General features: G+C 37.9%; 1 protein-coding gene across 1 annotated transcript in view; it reads right to left on the minus strand.

Annotated features, from left to right (window-relative positions):
• Ca8 (carbonic anhydrase 8) overlaps nt 1–20,973 on the minus strand; it is an 89,052-nt gene that overhangs the window by 53,650 nt on the left and 14,429 nt on the right. The window contains exon 3 of the mRNA XM_026390799.2: nt 19,648–19,772. Within this exon, the coding sequence (XP_026246584.1) occupies nt 19,648–19,772 (125 nt within the window). The remainder of the gene's footprint in view (nt 1–19,647; nt 19,773–20,973) is intronic.

Below are 20,973 nucleotides of genomic sequence, written 5' to 3' on the forward strand. Positions count from 1 at the left end.
ACCTGTACCCAAACAGCTCGGGTAAAATCGAGGTCAACTAGGAACAGGAAAGGCATCAATGGGCGTGAACCAGAAAAGGCACAATTCAGATAGGAAATTTTACCTACGTTTTTGTGGTGGTACCTTTCAATTTTGTACAGTTCATACTGATGTGGAGGGCTGGACAGGAACACTTCTAAAACAAGATGACTGCATCTTGTACATAATTCAAAATGAATCGTCATCATCATCAACACAAGTGCTTTAAATGTTCAGAGGGCAGATATGGGAACAGGGGTCAGGAAGCGTTCTGCACGCACACCCGATTCTGCCTGCCCCAGGCCTGCTTCCTCCGGTTGGGCTGGGTCTCCACTGCATTTCTCCATTGCACTGATCTTTGCAATCCTGGCTGCCTACCTAGTACATATGCTGCCCTAGTGGATCCCTTTATTATCTTAGCCATCCAAACCATTCTCATAAACCCTACATAAATTTAAATAACAAAATTACTGTTGTGCACCCCAGAATGACATTTTCATCAACAATGGACAGCATGTGTGACTGCAGCGCTGAAAGTTCCTATTGTTTAGCGATGTCATGGCCCTCATAATATTACAGCACGATGCACTGCTCACACCTTTGTGGAGGTGCTGGTGTAAACAAACCCACCAGCCAGACATAAAGGTGTGGCACATACAGTTGTGTGCAGCCCATAATACTTGATGATGACAATAAACAACTGTTACGAATGCATGCATTTTCTATGCTATAGTTCTCATTATGTTGCCATGCACTCCACCTACTTATATTTTAAAAAGTTCACCGTAAAACTGTATGCTGTGTTACACCAGCAGCAACCTCACACATCCCATGTCTGCTGTGTCTCCTAACTGCAGGGAGAGGCCAAGTCTAGTGACTGGCCTAGACCTTCCACCTAGGTACATACAAACACATGCTATCAAGCTCACATAATAACAAAATGGCCCGCATGCCCATGTATTTCTCAGAATGTGTTCCCATCATTAAGCATTGCATGAATGTATTGTTTTCCAAAAGTTTTTATTATAGATTGCACATTGGCTTTAGACAAATGAAATATATCAATGAGCAATGCAATATCTTGACATATATAGTCATAGAGATGAGTCCTTAGAAAAGCAAAGACCATCCTTGCTTTACAGTAACATAACTCAGAAGATAATTCTGAGTGACTTTATCTTTGCTTTTATGTAATGTAGTATTAGAAATTTTTAACTAATATGTGGTTAAGATTTTTCTCACTTTTTATTATTTATTATTTTGTAAATACATGACGATAGTGGAATGCACAATTTTTCATAACTCTGTATATAAATATGTGGTTAAGATTTTTAAAATAATGAAAGTCTTTTATTTATTTATTTATTTATTTATTTATTTATTTATTTTTAGGTGTAGTTGAACACAATGCCTTTATTTTATTTACTTATTTTTATATGGTGCTGAGGATCAAACCCAGGGCCTCACACATGCTAGGCGAGCGCTCTACCACTGAGCCACAACCTCAGCTCCAAGAATGAAAGTCTTTTAAAAAGCATTATTTCTAGAGGAAAATGATAACCACTGTATGTCGACCACTACATGGTACATTTTCATAAGTTAAGAAGATAAAAATGAGGAATACTCTACTGTACATAGGCATGTATCCAACTTATAATGGCAGGCTTAAAAAGAAATAGAAGATTAGAAAAATTAAAATAAGAAAAATGTAGCCAGGCATGGTGGTGCACACCTGTAATCTCAGTGGCTCTGGAGGCTGAAGCTGGAGGATCACAAGTTCAAAGTCAGCCTCAGCAACTTAATGAAGCCCTAAGCATCTTAGTGAGACCCTGTCTCAAAATAAAAAATAAAAAGGGCTGGGGAAGTGGTTCAGTGGTTAACCACCCCGGTTTCAATTTTTAATACCAAAAAATAAATAAATAAATAGAAGTAATTATTATAGAAAATATTGATTGAGCACTTACTCTTGTTTACTAACCTGAAACCAAAAGGTCAGGTAGTTTTCAAAATAATTCCAGAAGCTCTATCTGGTAAAGTCACTTTTGCAGAAATGCATCTAATTTGCAGATAAATATCTAATCTGGATATTCCTTCTTTCAGCACACACTTCTACTCACTGTCTCCTCCTCTCCTCTGACCTTCATGCTACCAGAACCCCAACTGCACTTGATATAACCAGCAGCAAAGTGTGTACAGAATGTTAGACCCCTTCTCAGCCCTGCAGGGTGGGTCCTGATGAAGCCACACTATTACAGGCTCGTCATTTTCCTTGAAATGATTGTGTAAAGAATCTGCAAGTACAGAAATTCTGGCTAATGACATATAAGGGAAATTCTGTGGGAAATGGAATAAGAAGGATTTGGGGGAAATGATTCTTAATTCTTAAGAAGATTCATAACACTATTAGTAATGTGTTTCAGTGCAAACTCTTGGGTTAACTATTTGCACTGAAATATTTCATAACCTAGGCTCCAGTTTGAGATATATATTCATTAAAAGACCTGAATATTCAGAGAAACTCTATTCTAGTAGATAAGACCTGAAGGCAGTCTAAATGTTATCAGCTGCAGAAAAAATATACTGTGGAAAATTCACATACTAAAAATAATTACACGTGAAAATTAACAAATGAAAAGCACATATCACAACATAAATGAATCTATACACACAATACTAAATGACAAAAGGCCAGATACAAAATAATGTGTACTGTGTGATTCAATTCACATAAAACCTCCAAAGAGGCAAAACTTATCAATGATGCTAGAACTCAAGATTGTAATTGACCTTGAAGGAGCTGGGAGGGAATGGCTGGGATATAGACTGTGTTCAGGCTGAATAGTGGTTTCAGAAGTATATTTACTTTGTAAAAATTCAAGGAATTGCATATTTATAATTTAGGGAATTTCCTGTGCCCAAATTTATTTATATACAAAAATTTAACTCAAATTGAAAATTTATAAAAATTTAACTTTAAAAAATAAAGATGGGGCTGTGGTTGTGGCTGAGTGGTAGAACGTTTGCCTAGCATGTGCGAGGCACTGGTTTGGATCCTTAGCACCACATAAAAATAAATAAAATAAAAGTATAAAAAAATGTTGTGTCTATTTAAAAAAATTTAAATAAAGATGGTTCCAAAATTGAGTAATTTGGAAGTTATCAAAATAAAAACTTTCACATTTTAAGTTAATACCATCAAGAAAGTGAAAAGGTAGTGGACAGAATAAGAGAAAATGTTTGCACACTGTATGTCTGATAAAAGACTTGTATCCAGAATAAAGAATTCTTATAACTCAATCATAAGACAAATAACTCAATTTTTTATTTCTATTTATTTATGTATGGGGTGCTGGAGATTGAATCCAGGGCCTCATTTATGCTAGGTAAGCACTCTTCCACAGAGCTACATTAGCATCCCAATTGTTTTTTAAAAATAAGCAAAGTTTTTGAATAGAAATATATATATAAATTGCCAATAAACACATGAAAATATGCTCAACATAGTTACTTATTAGAGAAATGCAAGTCAAAACCAACATGAGATATCACTGCAGAGCTACTAGAATGGCTACAACCAAAAAGACAAGCAATGTGTCGGCTAGGATTTGGAAAAACTGGAGCCTTTATACACTGCTGCTGGGATTGGAAACTGGCACAGTCACCATGGAAAACAGATTAACAATTTCTAAAATATTAAACATACATTATCATATGACCCAGAAATTCCATTTCTGGGAGTGCACATCTAGGAGAAATGAAAGCATCCATCCACCCAAAAATGTGTGCACAATGTTCACAGCTACATTATTCATCAAAATCAAAAGGCAGAAATAAATCAAATATCCAAAAATTGATGGATGAATCAGTAAAACATGATGTACTCATGTGACACAATGCTCTCCAAGAATACAAAAGAACTGAGTGCTAATACAGGTCCCAACATAGAGGAATGAACCTTGAAAGCTTTACACTAAGTGAAAGGATGCGGTCATAAAAGACCATATAACACACGATTCCTTTTATAGGAAGTGTCTAGAACAGGCAAATCCAGAGAGACAGAAAGCAGGTTAGTAATTACCTCCGGCTGAAGGAGAGGGAATGGAAATGGGCTATTTCTTTGGGGGGTAAAGAAAGTATGGTAATGGAAGCAAAATGCTGGAAATACACTAAAACCACAGCGTATAAATGATATCTCAACAAAGCTACCTACTATAAAAATGCAAGAGAAGAAAGGCCTTCCTCTCATAATCGTTAATCACTAATTTGTCAGTATTTGATGCTTACAGGTGATGGAGCCATCTTGCAACCACAAGTAAACAAATCAAATGGGAAAAGCCAAAGCCCTGAAGTGGCTTAGCAGAAAAAAAAAAAACTGGGCTTTTGGAAATATAGCTGAGCAACTTGAATTAACCAACCTTGAACTGCCCTTTAGGAGTTCTAATGTGGAGAGAATTAGTCCTAATTATTTTCCAGTTAGTTCTTACTTACCTGAGAACAACATACTCCTGCAAGAGACATAAAATGATGAGCAAAAGCACTCCATGTCTAAATTACTTATACCAAATCTTATATGCATACATAGCATTAATAACTTCATAAATAAAAGAAAAAATTTCATTACAATCTAAACAAGGTCTTCTCATAGACAAAAGGTAGCATCTATTGAAAACAAAGTGGTATCTAAGAATAGACAAGGAGATCCAGCTCCTTTTGCTCTGATTCAGAGCTTTTCTCAAAGATATTCTACAAGGCAGTTTCTACCTTTACTACCATTTTCTACCCTTACTTCAAAATATTTAAAGAAAAGACATCAGGAATGTTAAGTCAATTATTGAAAACCATAAAATATATCATCAACTAAGGAGATTTTAAGGGTGTAAATCTAATACAAACCTCTTTCACTTGTATCAACATTTCCTAATAATCAAGCAGTAAATTTTATTAGCAGTAGTTTATTATCGGGAGTAGCTTCATAAGTTTCAAAAATGGATTGATTATTGATGTGGATAAGGACAACATATGCTACTATTACAGCCACAATCATAATATGGAAACCATTATGCAGGATCAGGAATATAATTTCCCTTTGATAAAGTATTGACATATGATTAACTTAACATGGGAACAGTACATATTCCTTTGAGACTGATAAGCACTGATGATATGACACCAAATTAAAGTTTCAACTGTTACCTCATGACACTGGATGAAGGAAAGATGTTGTGTATTACCTAGAGCTAGATTTAAATAGATAAATGAGTAAATATTAGTTGCTACAATAAATCCCAGTCTCTGGCCTCTCTTCTGAGTTACAAATCTACAATTCTAGTCTGTTCCTGGGCATTTCCATGGGATGAATGGCAACCGTCAAATTCAAAACATTTCAAATCATATGCTACAATCATTTCCCATCAAAATAGACCCCCTTCTGGCATTCTCTAAGAGCACCACGATTCTTCCATCTCCCAAGGATCTCATCTTAGAAGAGCTCCTCTTTACCTGATCTCTGAACTACCAAGACCCTCTGAAAGCTACAGAGTTTCTCTCTGCACATTGCTTCTCATGCTCCCTTCTCTTCCTTGTCAAAGCTACCATCCCAACTGAGGCCATCTGAACCATCACACCTGGTCTTTAGTAATGATTTCCTAAAGGGCTCCACCTCTTCTGATCATAGAAATTCACTGCAATTTACAAAAGAAAGTGATACAAGAGAAGCGATTTTTACCTCTTTCTTTATTGATGTGTTCCCAGTTCCTAAATTCCCTAGAATATAGGGACTCAATAAATATTTAATGAATGAGAAAGTCTATCCTGTGAAATGCTGAGTAGCAATATCCCACAGCTCTTGGTCAAACCCTACCTACATAACCTACATCTGACCACAGCACAGCTTCTCAATGAAAACCTGACATTCAAAAGCTTCCACTATTTGTCCTCAACCTGCTATTCTTCCATTTTATCTCCAGCTACTTAGTTTCCAGATGCCCTAAACTCCAGTTACAATAAACTACTATAAAATAGCTGCTAGGTTTATAACATGTAGCATACATATAAGCAACTATGTAACTGTATATACTTACATGTGGTTATATCTCTATTTATGTACCATTAAATTACTATAAAAGGTTATGGAGAGAAATAAAACAGAGAGAGGGGATACAGACTCCAAGAAGGTTTAGGAAAATTAAGGTTTGCCTCACTGATTATGCAACTTTTGAACAGAGAACTAATAATGCTGAAGGAGCAAACCCTGTGACTACTGACTGGGGAGAAAAACATTCCAGATACAGAAGATAGCAAGCACAAAGTCCTTTAGTTGGGAGAAGGACACTTCTGTCTTCTTTGCATCCTCAGCACCCGGCACTATGTCCAAAGTGTTCTCATCCTTTCTTTTACCCACTTGCTTGTATTTCATTGGAGCTCACGGCATGCCAGGAACTAAAATTCTAATAGAAGTCAAAGCAAACTCCTGAATTTAAAAATCACTAGAATTTACATCTAAGGTTAATTACATAAAATCGCTATCAATCTCAACTTCAGCATGACTGTGTTTAACTAACTTTCCTCCAATTCCCTCTGCCTCCTGAAATATCCATGTCATTCAACAACACACAACGCTCCCAAGCTTCACACTCGAAAATCTCAACTACTGCCTAACACTACACACATGCTCACTAAAAACCATTCTGAAAACAGCATAGAGTATTTGGTCATCCCAATTTTACACCCATTATCTTCTCCCAGATCCTCCAAGAAAAGAAAGTTGGGAGAGAATTCATCTGAAATTCTCTCAAATCTTTGCCTCACAGAAGACAATGTTCATTCAATAACAGACACGATCTAGATGCTTCAGAAACTAGACTCCACAAGTATAATTCTTCCTGTAAGGAGAACTCAAATTTAACTGAAATCAAGAAGCAAAAGTTTAGTACTCCAAAAGCTTTCAGCTCACCCCACATCAATAATGCCAGTAAAACAAATTCTAATAATCTTTTCTTAATATTTATTTTTTAGCTGTAGTTGGACACAATACCTTTATTTATTTATTTTTACACAGGTCTGAGGATCAAATCCAGAGTCTCACACATGCGAAGTGAGCGCTCAACCACTGAGCCACAACCCTAGCCCAAATTCTAATAATCTTAAAAAAAAAAATCTGTGTAATCTGTGTTATTTGAAACAAAACAGGTTTTCACATCAAATTCAAAATTAAATCTTTATAAAAATTTAGATATATGTAAATGCAGATTATCCATGTAATCGGATACATCTTCATTTGTTGCTTTCACAGCCAATAAACTTGAGACCTATTTTCTACCATTTTTTTATTTATAAAAATACAGAAAGCTATGAAAGCACCGGTCATACTGACAGGATAGGAACATATAAAAAATATGTTGAAAAATATCATAGGCAACGGGAAGTGGACGACAAAAAAAAGAGATTGTAGGAACAGCAACTGACAATGGCAAGCTGAGGCAATTTCAGGGAGCGTGGATCTCAACACAAAGGTCTTCAGAAAACACCACCAGATAAGAGAGTTTCTGCTGCATGTTGCCTAGGAAACCTGAACAGAAATACATATTACCCTGTGAAAATCAGTAAAATTAAGACCACTGGACTAAAATGGGAATGGTAATTCCAAAGCTGAAATTTTTCCCCTAAGAATTCAAATCAACTCCAATTAACAATAAATAAAAGCTGAAATCTAGTAATCATTAGTTTAATTCACTCTTCTGTGGGATGGAGAGAGATTAGCACTGTTCTGATTAAGACTCAAATTATTTAAGGCTCAGTATAGCTTCACACATTCTTATCTCTCCACCTGACTTTCAGCTGAGGGCAGCTTTACAAATTTACCCAACTATAATTGTTCTTTATGTAATATGAAAGTGTGGGGAAGCAAAATGTGGACTGTAACAGGGTGAGATGACACCCCTGTCCACCCTGTGGACATCATGGCACCTATATGCATTCTGATTCCTTTTCGTTTTTTTCCTACTATGAGTTGAATATCCCTAATTCAAAACTGTGAAATCAAAATATACTCCAAAATCCAAAACTTTGTGAGCAACAGCATGACTCAAGTGGAAATTTCCACACCATGAGCCTTTGTTTCATGCACATTATTTAAATTACTATACAAAACACCTCCGGGTTATATGCATAAGGTGTTTATGAAACATAAATGAATCTCGTGTTTAAACTTGGGTACCATCTCCAACATATCACTCTATGCATATACAAATATTATTGTGTTTTTTAAAAAACCTGAAATACTTCTGATCCCAAGCACTCTGGATAAGGGATACTCAGCTTGTAATTCTATCATTATTCTAAAAATTCCATTCTGGTGATATTCTATTATACAAGTTCCACTTCTCCCTTATCCAGCACTATGCATCTACCCTCTACCATGTCTCTCATATCCACCTCCTCTTTTTTGTATGCTTTTTTCCCCCCCATTCCAATTCTACCACACTGGATTTTAGCCTTGACAATCTACTTGCTTAAAAGTGCTAGCAGCTGGAGAGTGGCTCAGTGGTTAAGCACCCTGGGTACAATTACCAGTACTTTAAAAAAAAAAAAATGCTAGCACTTCCTGGTGTCGCCTCCAGAAGATAAAGTCTAACCCTCAGGCAGGAGTAAGGTCTCTCCAGCCAAGCTCCACAAGACTCCAATGCCCCTTCCCACACACTGTGAGGAGCCCAGAATTTCTGCCCAGGCTCATGCTTCTCAGTATGGATTGGCCTCTCCTGCCTTACTTATCCAGCAAACTCCTGCTCCATTATCCATGCTCAGCCCCCAAGTCCATTGCTTTCTGAGCCTGACAGCAATCTACCATTCCATAATCCCTGTTCCCCTTGATAATCCTATCCCCTGAGGCCTTTTTCAGGTCTGTTCATAGGTCTGTCCCCCTGTAGGGAGTATGAACTTCTCATTCCATGTCACACCCACCCTCACCATGAGACATGATGGCAAATACACAGTAGCTGTCTGCTAAACAGGCATTGAACTGATTCACACTTTCATTTAACCACTCAGTCCCAATTTTTCCAAATGTCTTACTTCCATCTCTCCAAACAGACTTTGGAGTCATCAAAAACAAACGTTGTTTTCTTACACTTCATGTTTCTCCTAAGGTGTGGCTTTAAACAAAGAAACCTAAACATTTGTAACTGAATGGTGTATTCCCCTCCACCATCTGCCTTCTCTAATAGACTCAAAATTCAGCAATATTTTTCTTCTCACTTGATCGTGGGGCAAATAGTCTCTGGAAAGAAAGAGCTATGAAGGAAGCAGCCGGATAGAGCTCAGCTGAGGAAGGCAAGGCACTATTGTCAGTGGTGTGGCCCTTACTCCACTATGCCCCATGCTGTCGATATTCACAAGACCCTTTAACGCAGAGAGCCCTAGATTAGTGAGAAAAAAAGCAGAGGCAGGAACACCATTAAACAAAGCACGTCAGGGCTGATGAAGTTAATTAGGAACAATGACCACTGATTAAAATCTGTAATATTTGTTCTCCATAACAAGGTGCACAAACTGATATTTGTTTTATAAAATCATTGCTGAATATTTCCAGTGCTGTGCAACTCAAATTTAGAAGAGGATTAGTGATTTAAGTGCTAAAGTAGGGTTATAGCAGTTGAAAAGTAAATTGTCTATAAACTACTCTTAGGTATTTCCCTGGTTCAAACAGTGATTGGCCCCGGCTGAGGTGACAAATTGAGCAAAAATCCCACTTAAGAAATGAGAAATAAAGGATCTAAACACTTTTGTAATTCAAAACCCCTGCTCGATCTTCCCACCTCCAAATCTTTTTGGAAAGTGGAAAAACTGTGTGACTCTTAGGTACAAGAGTGTAAGTAAGAAGGGATGTGTATGGTCTCAGATAATTGAGATGAGACCCCAGCTGCAATAAAAAAAAAAAAAAAAATGGCATTTCATTTCCTGATTCATTGTCCTCTTGCTAGTGTCTTGTGCACAGTGGTGCATGCCTGTGAGCCCCGAAACTCAGGAGGCTGAGACAGGAGGATCAATAGTTCTAACTGGCCTCAGCAACTGAGTGAGGCCCTAAGCAATTTAGAGAGACCCTGTCTCAAAAATAAAAAATAAAAAGGGCTGGGGATGTGGCTCAGTGGGAAAGCACTCCTGGGTTCAATCCCTAGTACCCAAAACAAAAGGGTAAGGGGGAAATTTTTAAAGAGTGTCATTAAAAGGAAATGTCTCTTCCCTATTCCAGGTTTCTATAAAGAGGGATTTCCCCTAAACAAAGCAGGCCTTCCTCTCCCCTCCTTCAAACAACCCCTCCCTCTTTTCCTTTTATTTCTAACCCTTGTGAAATCCAAGCTGCTCTTAGGGAGAAGACTCATAAATCCTCCTTGGGATACCACCCACCCCATGGACTATGACTATGGGCGCAACCATGGTGTGCTGGGGAGACCCTGTCCTCTCTCGCACAGAGCTGTCTCCCACACAGTCCTACCCACAATAAAGGTGGTGTTCTGCTCTCCATCTGAGGACTCTAGTTATGGCTTACTTCCTAATTTGTTCAGAATGCGGGCTAAGGAGAAGGGGTTTCTTTATTGAGTCTCCTCAGAGAACTCACCAACGTACAGTTCCCAAGGAATATCCACGGGCAATACATTATGCCGGAGCCAAATAAATCAGTTCCACTGAATAAGTTCATTCATCCAGAGGGCAAGTGATTCGTTAAGCTGGGTTCAGAGAATTTATTTGCCTTTGGGTCCTCAAGTACAGGCATTAATGGATAAAAGAGGCCTGCCCTTCGTTTGTCAAGTCTTAGAATAAATGTCTTCCTTCTATGCTTAATAATGTCTTTATATTTAACAATTTAAAAATCCCAATTTCTTTTTTTCTACTTCTTTCAAGGCTTCTTAAAAAAATAAAATAAAATAACCCTATTACCCTGCTATACATTTTATACCCAATATACCTAAATATGCCCATAAAATGCTTTTAGAAAGCACTGTTTAGTGCATACTGGATTTTGTTTAAAAACAACATTTTCCACCACCATATGAGAAATGTGGTATATGGTATTCCCAATGTTACATTATTAATTTTATAGCCTCTCCCTAGGTTTCATAAGGGTAGGAACAATTTTATTATCCTTATGTATCAATGAAGAAATTGAAGTTAAGCCACTAAGATCTGAAGATAAGTCAGATGGCAAATATCATAGACAAGGGGAATCAGGAGGCAGATCTAACAATTTATCTCACCAGCACAGGCTGCCACCTATGGAACTTCGCCCCAGCAAAGTCCAGCATCTCCCCTGAGAATGTATGGTATGTTGCTCTAGAATTCTACAATGCACTTTTGATGTGTGGAGCCCTACAAAGCTCAAAGAAAAGGTGCATGCGAGCACATCAAAGCATTAACAAGAAGGAACACCAACATCCCTGAACCAACCGCCATCCCACAGTGCTAAGGTCAAACCCAGGGCCTGGTGCAGGCTGGGCAGGCACTCTACCACTGCGTCACCCTGCCATAAGTCACAGGTGTAAGATGTCCTTCTTAAACAAAAAAAACAAAACTCACATGGCTGTTATAGCGGCTAAGGTCTTACAGAGTTAAAAATATCCTAACATCATTTGATTCCATTAGAAGTTTTATACAGTTATTCAATTATCTTTCTCAAAGCAGCATATACTTTACTTTCACTATGTAATAAGCTGATAATAAAACTTCTATTGCATATGCATACATAATAATTATAATGAAAAGATATCAGGAAAAATAATCAGGCAATACCATATATTAGTTTTTAAAAGATAATATATTTAACTAAAGGGGAAGGAAAAGAAAAAAAACTTCACACTGTTTTCTCCATTCAGATTCTCCATATTTCTTATTTGTAGCAAAAAAGTTTTTGTATACCCCTTCAGAACATCTTCCCATGTTTTTTTTTTTATCATCCCAACCATAATCTCCCCCTTTGATGTTCCCCATCTCTTCCTCTTCATAAGAAATAGAAGGGTTGACTCCACCCACCTTAGCTAAATTCTAGCCCTTTTTTTAGGAAGGCATGTAGAAATCAGAGAGAGTTACTAGATTGCCCAAGACTGCAGAGCCTGGATCAAATCCAGGTTTTCTAACTCGCTACCATGCTGTTCTCACTGAGATATTTACACTGATCCGGCATTCACTGGGGGCATTCCAGAACCGCATCTTTCTTAATACTTCCCTGTTATCATGCTGTTCCTATCCTCTGTCTCACTGGTTCTGACCATTAGGTTACTTGAAGTTAATCTAGCCAACAAGGACCCATGAATGGGTTACACCTTGCACAGCGCCTTTGACATCCCAGCTGACAAATATTTCATGTGGTTGACAATCATTTGCATCTCTAATGACACATTTATGTTCTAATAAATCTCTTCAAATCTCCCTGTTATTAACTTCTGGTGACCACAATTTGCATATTCTATAGACAGGTTAGAACACAGAATCAGTCAAATACATCTTCTCAAGACACCCATTTAGGAAAAAGGGGAAGAGGGGACAAATCACATCACTGTCTCCCTGTCGCGACCCCTTGCCCGCAAGGAAGACGCAACTCGGGAATCTTCTCTCAGCAGTTTATTCAGGTCCTTGATACTTTTTCTTCTCTCCCCCGGATGCCCCTCCCAGCCTTAATAAATCACCTCAAGCCCCAATGCGAAGCTGCCACGTGGACTTTTCTCACAGGGTGCCAAGTCACAGCGTGCCAACTCATTCTGATAAGGAGTTGTTTGTCACAGACTACAGGGGAAACCAGCGCCATCTTGTAATGGCGGCCACAGTTCACAGAAACGGCTCACCACATCTCCCTAGTCAAGGGCCTGAACAGTGGGCTGTAATGACACACTGTCTACTGGATGAATGGAGGGAGAGAAGGAAGGAAGGAGGGATGAACAGATGGATAGACAGACAAAAGGATGAACAGATGGGTGTGAGTTCGGAGACAGCCACAAGGTACAGACTATATATTCCAATCAGTGTATGCTTATGACCTGAAAGTATATTGGGAGATTAGATATTTTATGGTAGAATTTAGATCTGTTAGAACCCAAGTATATAATTACCCATGCATTAATTAATATCATATTCACTTGTAGTACCTAATTTTTAATTTTAGTACAACTTTGCTTTATGTCATAAAACCAACTGTAATAAACGCTTCTTTCAAATTTAGTTTGTCAAAACAACCTTTTGTACATCTTCAAGTGATGACAAAGAATGATCTACCCAGGAAATACTAACAAATGCAAAACTCAAAGATGAGGGACTGGGACTGAAGCTCAGGGACAGAGCACTTGCCTAGCATGCATGAGGCACTGGGTCCGATCCTCAGCACCACATAAAAATAAACAAATAAAATAAAGGCATTCTGTCCATCTACAACTACAAAAAAATTATTTTTAAAAATCAAAGGTGACTGCAAAGTGACTGTGCAAAGGTCAAACAGGCCTCATCCCCAGGTCTCTCTGAATAGGGATGGCAGACTGCCCTGTCACGTGGTATAGCTAAAAGAACATTTTTGTTTGCTTAACATCATAATTTATTTTCTATTCAGTAAACTGTTAGGTTTCTGTACAAAACTCATTTTAATAAATTAAAAAGTAAACATGCTGAATCAAAGCAGGAACCATGATTTTTATGTAGTAAAAATGCAAGTGTTCATTAGAATTCAGGAAACATAAAATTTGTTTTTTGTTCTTCATTTTCTTTTTCCTGCCAAGAGGAGAGAGTTTCCGCAACTATGGCCACTGGAGAGGTCACAGCACAAGGTTCTAATTCCTTCCTCTGCTTAGCCTGAGGTTCAATCCCACAGCCTGGTGGGATATTCTGGGGTACCAACAAAAATAATCATAATTATCATTATATTTAAAAACTGATATTCCTCTTTTGGGTGAAAATAATAAAACTACCCAGAGAAGTTAAATGTTCAAATTGCAAATTGTTTCCTTTAGCATCAATCTTATTTCCTCTGAATGGCAATCACTTTTTGCTTCTAAAGTAACTTCATTCCAAAATAATAACTACAGGTGCAAATAAAAACTCAAACTAGAGTCGAGTTTCCCAGTAACAACTGGCACTAGAAAATTAAAAAAGAAAATGTTCTTGGAACAGAAGTCAGTCCATGGACCTCTATTTCTTGGGTAAGCCCTTGGGTAAAGCAGGCGAGACTAGACAACCAGTTCCCAGGGAGCAGCAGGGCGCCCACCTTAGTGACATCATACCCTGGGGTTCCTCCACAAAGTCTGTGTCACTATTGCCCTTCTGTGCAAGGTTAAGCCGCCTCTGCATCTGGGGTACCTGCAGACATAATAGCCCCTCCCTGGGGCAGTGGGCTGGGGATGGAGCCTGTTGTGTTGTCTGTGTCCATCTGACCCATTAGCAAAAAACGAGCACTAGTAGAGATACTTCTTCCTTAAATGGAATACATAATTAACCATCCTGCACTCCTCTTCAATCAGACCATACATCCTGGTTTCCTACAAGTTGTTCTATGAGGCCTGAACTTTTTATCCTCAGATTTCTCCTGTGCTAAATAGGCTACTTGGACAAGGCCATCTGGAAAGTTCCTTTTAAATCTAAAATGCATATATCATGTTATCTTATATGTCTCATTCTCATCATATTCTGTCCCATAACGTTCTCCTATGACATTTCCTTGGAAAGTCAATGGAAGGATCTCTTTTAGAAATGATTCATAAACCAGAAGTTCTACTTGAGACGTTACTAGAAGTAGAATAACTTTGAAAAGGTTCGAATTTTAGTATTAACCAGGTAAACTATTTCTGGAATCTCCTCAGGGCAGTAAAATAAATAAAAAAGAAAAAAAAATGTGTCTCTTTCTGGTGAATATGCAAATGACCTGGGAGGCAGCAACCCTAAAGACCAGGTCATTTGTACCAAAAGAACACTTTTAAGGTAGACACTCCCACTTGCCTGAGAAGAAGAAAAGAAATGTAGAACATGTGGGAAGCTGGCACACTTAGGGGAGAGTGCAGAGTGGGGACAGGCAATGGAATGTTCATGATGAACTCTCGTATGAAATATGGTCTTCATCATTTTTTTTTACCTAATTTGCAACCAAGGCTTGGACTCTTCACAATCAAAAGACCCTGCTCTGCACAAGGAGACCTTCTTCTTTCTTTCTTTCTTTTTTTTTTTTTATTTACCTAATGCACTCAATCTCCCACAAACAGCTGGTATGTGGCTTGTTTATCTCTGAGGGCTTTCAGAGGACAAAGAGCAATAGCAACTCTCTCAATACAATATAAATAAAGATAAGCCAGTATCCTGCAACAGAGCTGAATCTCTTGCTGGGTGAGTCACTCTTAAACCCAGACTTTTGGGCCCATAGAGCAAGAAAGTCACTTCCCACACATGATCTAGGGTGGTTAGGAGTACTTTTCTGTCCCTAACAAACCATTATGCATCTGTAGTGAAAGGAGCAAAACAGAAATGTCATGACTTATCCAATATCCAGTTGATGATTTATTTATTCTGGGACCATGTCCTTCCTACATTTGGCTATTAAAGATCCTCCTTTTATCAAATAATGGGAACAGCAGAGGATGAGCAATATTCTTACTGAGAAAAACTAAAATCTAGCCATACCACTGGTCTTCCTCCAACTTAAAAAAATAATTATTGACCTATTATAAAATCAAAATATGTAGAATGCACTCTCCCCTAAAGTTACGAGAGTCACTCTTTAAGTATACAGAATGGTTATCATGATTGGCAAACTACATTGCCTCTACCAAATCAGTTTTGCAGCCTGATTTTTTTTTTTGAATAGAGGTGGTTTTTATTTTTTTGGTTTGTTTATTAAACATGAACTTTATTTTCCCACATGCAATATAGGAAATAAACATGTGAAGGGAAATAATGTTAATGCAAACTAAATGCAATATGTTTCTATATTAAATAGTTTTATTGAAAAAAAAAGACTGGTCATCATTTATGAAGAATTATGCAAACCACAGAGCTGGGCTACTTTGAAGCAGCAAAGAAATGACAGTGTCCACAAAGTACAGAAATACAGTCTGAATGCAGGATGTGAATACCCTGAATGTCCAGATATAGAATAAAAATTCATGTGAATGGAATAAATAACCCAGTGGAAAAGTAGATGCACAGAGCACATCAGTGAGGGGGAAATGGCCAAGTTCATAGTACTGAAGTTGAACCTCACAAGCTAAGATATCTAATAATGTCCAAAGAAAATAATTATCCACGGCCAGCAAAACAGAAAAGAATCAGTTTTAGTTGATTTCAAACTTGTCTTAAATCAACAAGCAAAAGGCAAAATACACACACATTAAGAAAAAAAATTCCAGCTGGTAAATACAACCCAGACATTTGTAAGACAATATTTAATATGTGTAGGTCCACCATGTTTTCAGGTACCGGGATAGAAAATGTGACATGGTTTTTTTTCTCTTGATAAGGGACTGTCATTTAGGCATAAGTCTAAGGAATTCATAACAGAAATCAGGCTTAAGATGAGAGCCTGATGAGAAGTGTCAGAGGGCTGTGGAAGCATGTGTGTTGCTGAAAACCATAAATCTCAAGAAAGTGAAGCTCACACGTGGGCTTTATCCATCCTGTTCTTGAAAGAGCTGCACTGAAAGGGTCAGAAGTCACAAACTGCGCTAACTTTTGAAGCAGTGTTGATGCTGACTCCCGGTAGCGGAAAATGCATTCAGATTTGTTATTATACATTCAGTAAGTAATTTTAAAAAGTCAAGGGGAAAGAGGTTGATGGATTTATGTTAAAAGCTGTTCTATATGCTACAAGTCACAGGCATGATAAATATTTGTTTATACTATTTGTTTAACAAAACAGCCATTCAATTATAAGTGAAATCAACAAAAAGGGAAATAAGCAAATGGGTACGTGGTTCTGGCATTAAAGTTGGTCTTAAAATGTAAACAAAATATGGACACTCTACTAAAAAAAAAAAAAAAAAAAAAACCTAGGCTGGGGTTATGGCTCAGTGGTAGAGCATTTGCCTAAGCATGCTAGCATGTGTGAGACACTGGGTTGGATTCTCAGCACTATATACAAATAAATAAAATAAAATTCCATTGACAACAAAAAGTATTTAAAAAAAAAACTGAAAAATCTCATGAGCTCAAAAAGATACCTAGTCGGAATCTCACTCTTCACCATTCTGTTGACCGCATTCTTGTGTTTAAGGTGATCCTGGGTGGCTGTTCAGGACGAGGTGACCAGCAGTCAGCTATCTAAACAACCCTGTATTTGCTAATTCATTATCACTCCTGGAATGTTGTTGCACCTGTAGTCCTATTTCTGTCATTACAACACGAAAGCTCTATACTCCTTAAAACCCAGCTCCATATTCACAGCCTCAAAAAAAAAAAAAAAAATCTGGTTTTACAGGAATCTCCCTCTAATTCTGCACCCTCACAACATAGTTACAGCCCTAAAACAAATGTCAGATGACTGATAAAAGTATCTGGGATTATATCAAGGAATATCTGGGATAACAAAGAATATAAATATTACTCATTACCTATTTGGGAAAAATTACATTCAGAATATCATTATCATAAATATAAATATTTCTACACAAAGCCTCACTACCAGAATTTAATCTTCACTCAAAACAATCCATTACCTGTGCTTAATGGTCTGGAGCAGTTAAAATGCCACCCAGTAGCCAGACCAGACTGAACATTTGGTCCGGAAATTCTCTCTCACCACACAGCCAAGAGCACAGGTCACTGACTCCCCTAATCTAATGAAACTTTCTCAAGGCTGGAAACTGTGTCACAAGCAAAGGCACCGAATCCTCTTCCAGAAGTCCTATCCTACCCCATTATGCCCATCTCTCCCTAAAACTCATGGATTATTTGAGGACTGACTGGGATGAAATCATGAAATGTCCTTTGAAACCCAAAGAAGAGGACAGGGCTTGTCTGGCCAGCCCCCTGGCCCTCCACCACCCTTTCCTCAGATGTACTCTGGTGTAAGCATTTCCGTCTGAGGTTGGCTGAGGACAGCGCAGTAGGAAGAGGTGACACAAGAGTTGTTTTAAGACAGCAGAAATGAGAGAACATTTCTTGGCAACCAAGAGGGCCGTTCCCTACAAGACCATCAACACCTTCAGCACTTATGCCCCCCAGGAGCTGTCCCCTCTCAGGGTCCTCACTCTGCCTTCATCTTCAACAGACCCCAATGCAGTTTTCTTCCCCTCCATCCTTAAAACATCTCACATTTCACTTTTAAGACTTGGACCTCTTTAATAAAATGGATATCCTGAGCTTCAAAAGGATTTGTAAAAATTATCATTACACTAATGCTCAGAAACACTCCAATCTAATCCTTTAATATACACATATCATTTATACAAAATTGTACATTAGTGATTTCCGGTCACGGAGGTAATACTGCACCTGCAAAATATGGTTGTGTGCAATTCCATATTTAATATTAAGCATATGTACAGATGGGAATAACAGAAGACTGGTATTCCTGCAGCCCCCACAATATACTCTGTTTTATTATTATTAAGGGTTATATCGTTTTTAATCTGTCATCTCTACTAGGCATCCAAGTCAGAAAACCCACTAGATGGTTGTCTATAGGACTCCGGATCAAGATAAAATCTGGAGCTGATATAGTTGAGAATCAAAGTCTTAGAAATAGAATAGGGAAGAGCAAAAGAGGAGGGGAAAAAGGGAGGGAGGAGGAAAGAGAGGAGTAAGGAAGGTAAGGAAGGCAGGTAGGTACGAAGAAAAGAAAACACACTTGTGCATACCACCGAGGGGCAATTTCCTGGGAGAAACTGAGGTTCCTTATAAGAAGAAACATCAATAAGGCCTGGACCAACAGGTACATCCTCTCAACCTCACCAACACGGACTGCTTATCTATGATATGCCTACAGTGGCCTAAATGACAGAGTCAGCAGGGGAATGAGAGGAAAACGATCCTCCTCAGAAGTCCTCAGTCAACAAGAAAGACACAGTGGACATGACACGTGCCAGTCCACGGGATCATCGCATGGCACTGACCTACCATGATCTATCTAGTACACAAAGAGTGGGAGATAAATTCTGCCTAGGGAAGAAGGAACATGATACTGGGTACTAAGACAGCACAGGAGTCAATTAGGAAGGTTAAGTGGGGGAGGGAAGACTAGACAAAAGGATCACTCTCTATACATCTCCCTGTCCCCAAAAGCTTGGGGAGCAATTTTAAATAAGCTCAACTAGAGTTTTAATTATTCTTGAGTTTTTTTCCAACAGTTATGTGTTTCTAGCTCATTACCTTCCCAGAGCTACAAAAGTGACCAAATGAATTTGCCAAGACCACAGAATGTCTACAACAGTAAGAATTCTAGCATGGATCACTGTTATGGCCAGCTGCTCACTTGCACACTCCAAGCCCAGTAAAGCAGGTAAGGATCTTCAATTGTTGCCCCAAGCTTATATCTTGTTAAGTGGGTTTTTTTTCTTAATATAAACTGACAAAATTCAAGAGCTATGCATCTACATTTATACTTAACCATTCTCAGCCGATCACTGAATACTTTTCTGAACAACAAGACTTTTACACAATGATCATCGTTCTTACCTCCATGGGAAAAGCCTTGAAATTAACCGTGTGCTCGGAACCACGCTGGTTTTCTCTCCCCCAGTGAAATCTAACTTCATACAGTTCAAATTCATGCCCTTGAGGCAAAGGTCCTCCTGAGAGAACTGAAAAATAAATTTTATTGAATTACACCACAAATTTTTTTAGCACAGCATTATAATCACTAGAGGTTTTTCAGGTTTTGTTGTTAGTATTTGTTTGGCCAAAAAGCTCTTATGAGCTCTACAGATTAAATTTACAAAGCAAAAATGAGAAATACATCACAACTCTGAAGCAAATTTACCATATTTGGGTTGGTCCAAAATTCTCGCAATGCTCATTCAAATACAGTAGAAATACAAAATCATTTAAAAAAACTTGGTAATAATATGTAATATTTTAACTTCTCATGTATTTTCAGTCCGGGAGCAGAGAAGGAAAGCCAAACTTCCTGAGACTTAAGCTTAGCTCTGGTCAGGAGACAAGAAGATGATCTGAGTCTCCAGTAATTTGCTATAGACCTATCAATAAATCAAACCACACTTGCACATCACTGATCAGCACTGGCAGGCATTTATTTAGAGAATAGGTATAGGTTAACAAAATGATTCACGAAGAGAATAAGCATTAAGTCAATTGATAATGAAATCATAAAACAGATGACCATTCATTATCATATAGACTACAAATGCAAATTAAATCTTGATAAACCATAAAAAATATTCAAAATATTAACAACAGTTCTACGGGGCCCTGTCCCTATTCCTCATTTCTGGATATGATCCAGAATTTTATTCCCAAAAGGGCACATCAAATGATAATGAAAAGCACATTTGCAATGACAACATGTTTTGAAGACATATTTTAGCTAAACACTCCCTAATATCATATGTAAAATCTTGAAATAAAGTTTATTACAAACACATAGGCCAATTTCAACACAAATAAAGGTGGTTTAATTCCAGGCAAGATTCCTCTAGCTAGTCCCAATTCTAAACAGTAGTAGCTAAGAATTTTAGGTTATTTTTGGTCAAAGAGCTGACAAAACTTCACCACCACCACCCTAGAAGTAGGATCTTTGAAACAGATTATTATTCACACTTGAGTTGCCTCTGAGAAGGAAAAAAAAGAGCCTTGACCTTGAGGAACAGCTGTTCATCCCCAAATTCAATGGATGAGAAAGCACTGATGAAGAGGTATTTATTTGTTTGTTTGGTTCTTAGTTTATGACTTATTATAAATAGGATTTAAGGCTGATTATATCCACACACTTAAAACAGAGCCAGAAAGTGTACGTTATGTAGAAAAAACAGAGGGAAACAATGA

The sequence above is a fragment of the Urocitellus parryii genome, chromosome 7, assembly GCF_045843805.1.
Source record: "Urocitellus parryii isolate mUroPar1 chromosome 7, mUroPar1.hap1, whole genome shotgun sequence".
NCBI classification, from domain to species: domain Eukaryota; kingdom Metazoa; phylum Chordata; class Mammalia; order Rodentia; family Sciuridae; genus Urocitellus; species Urocitellus parryii.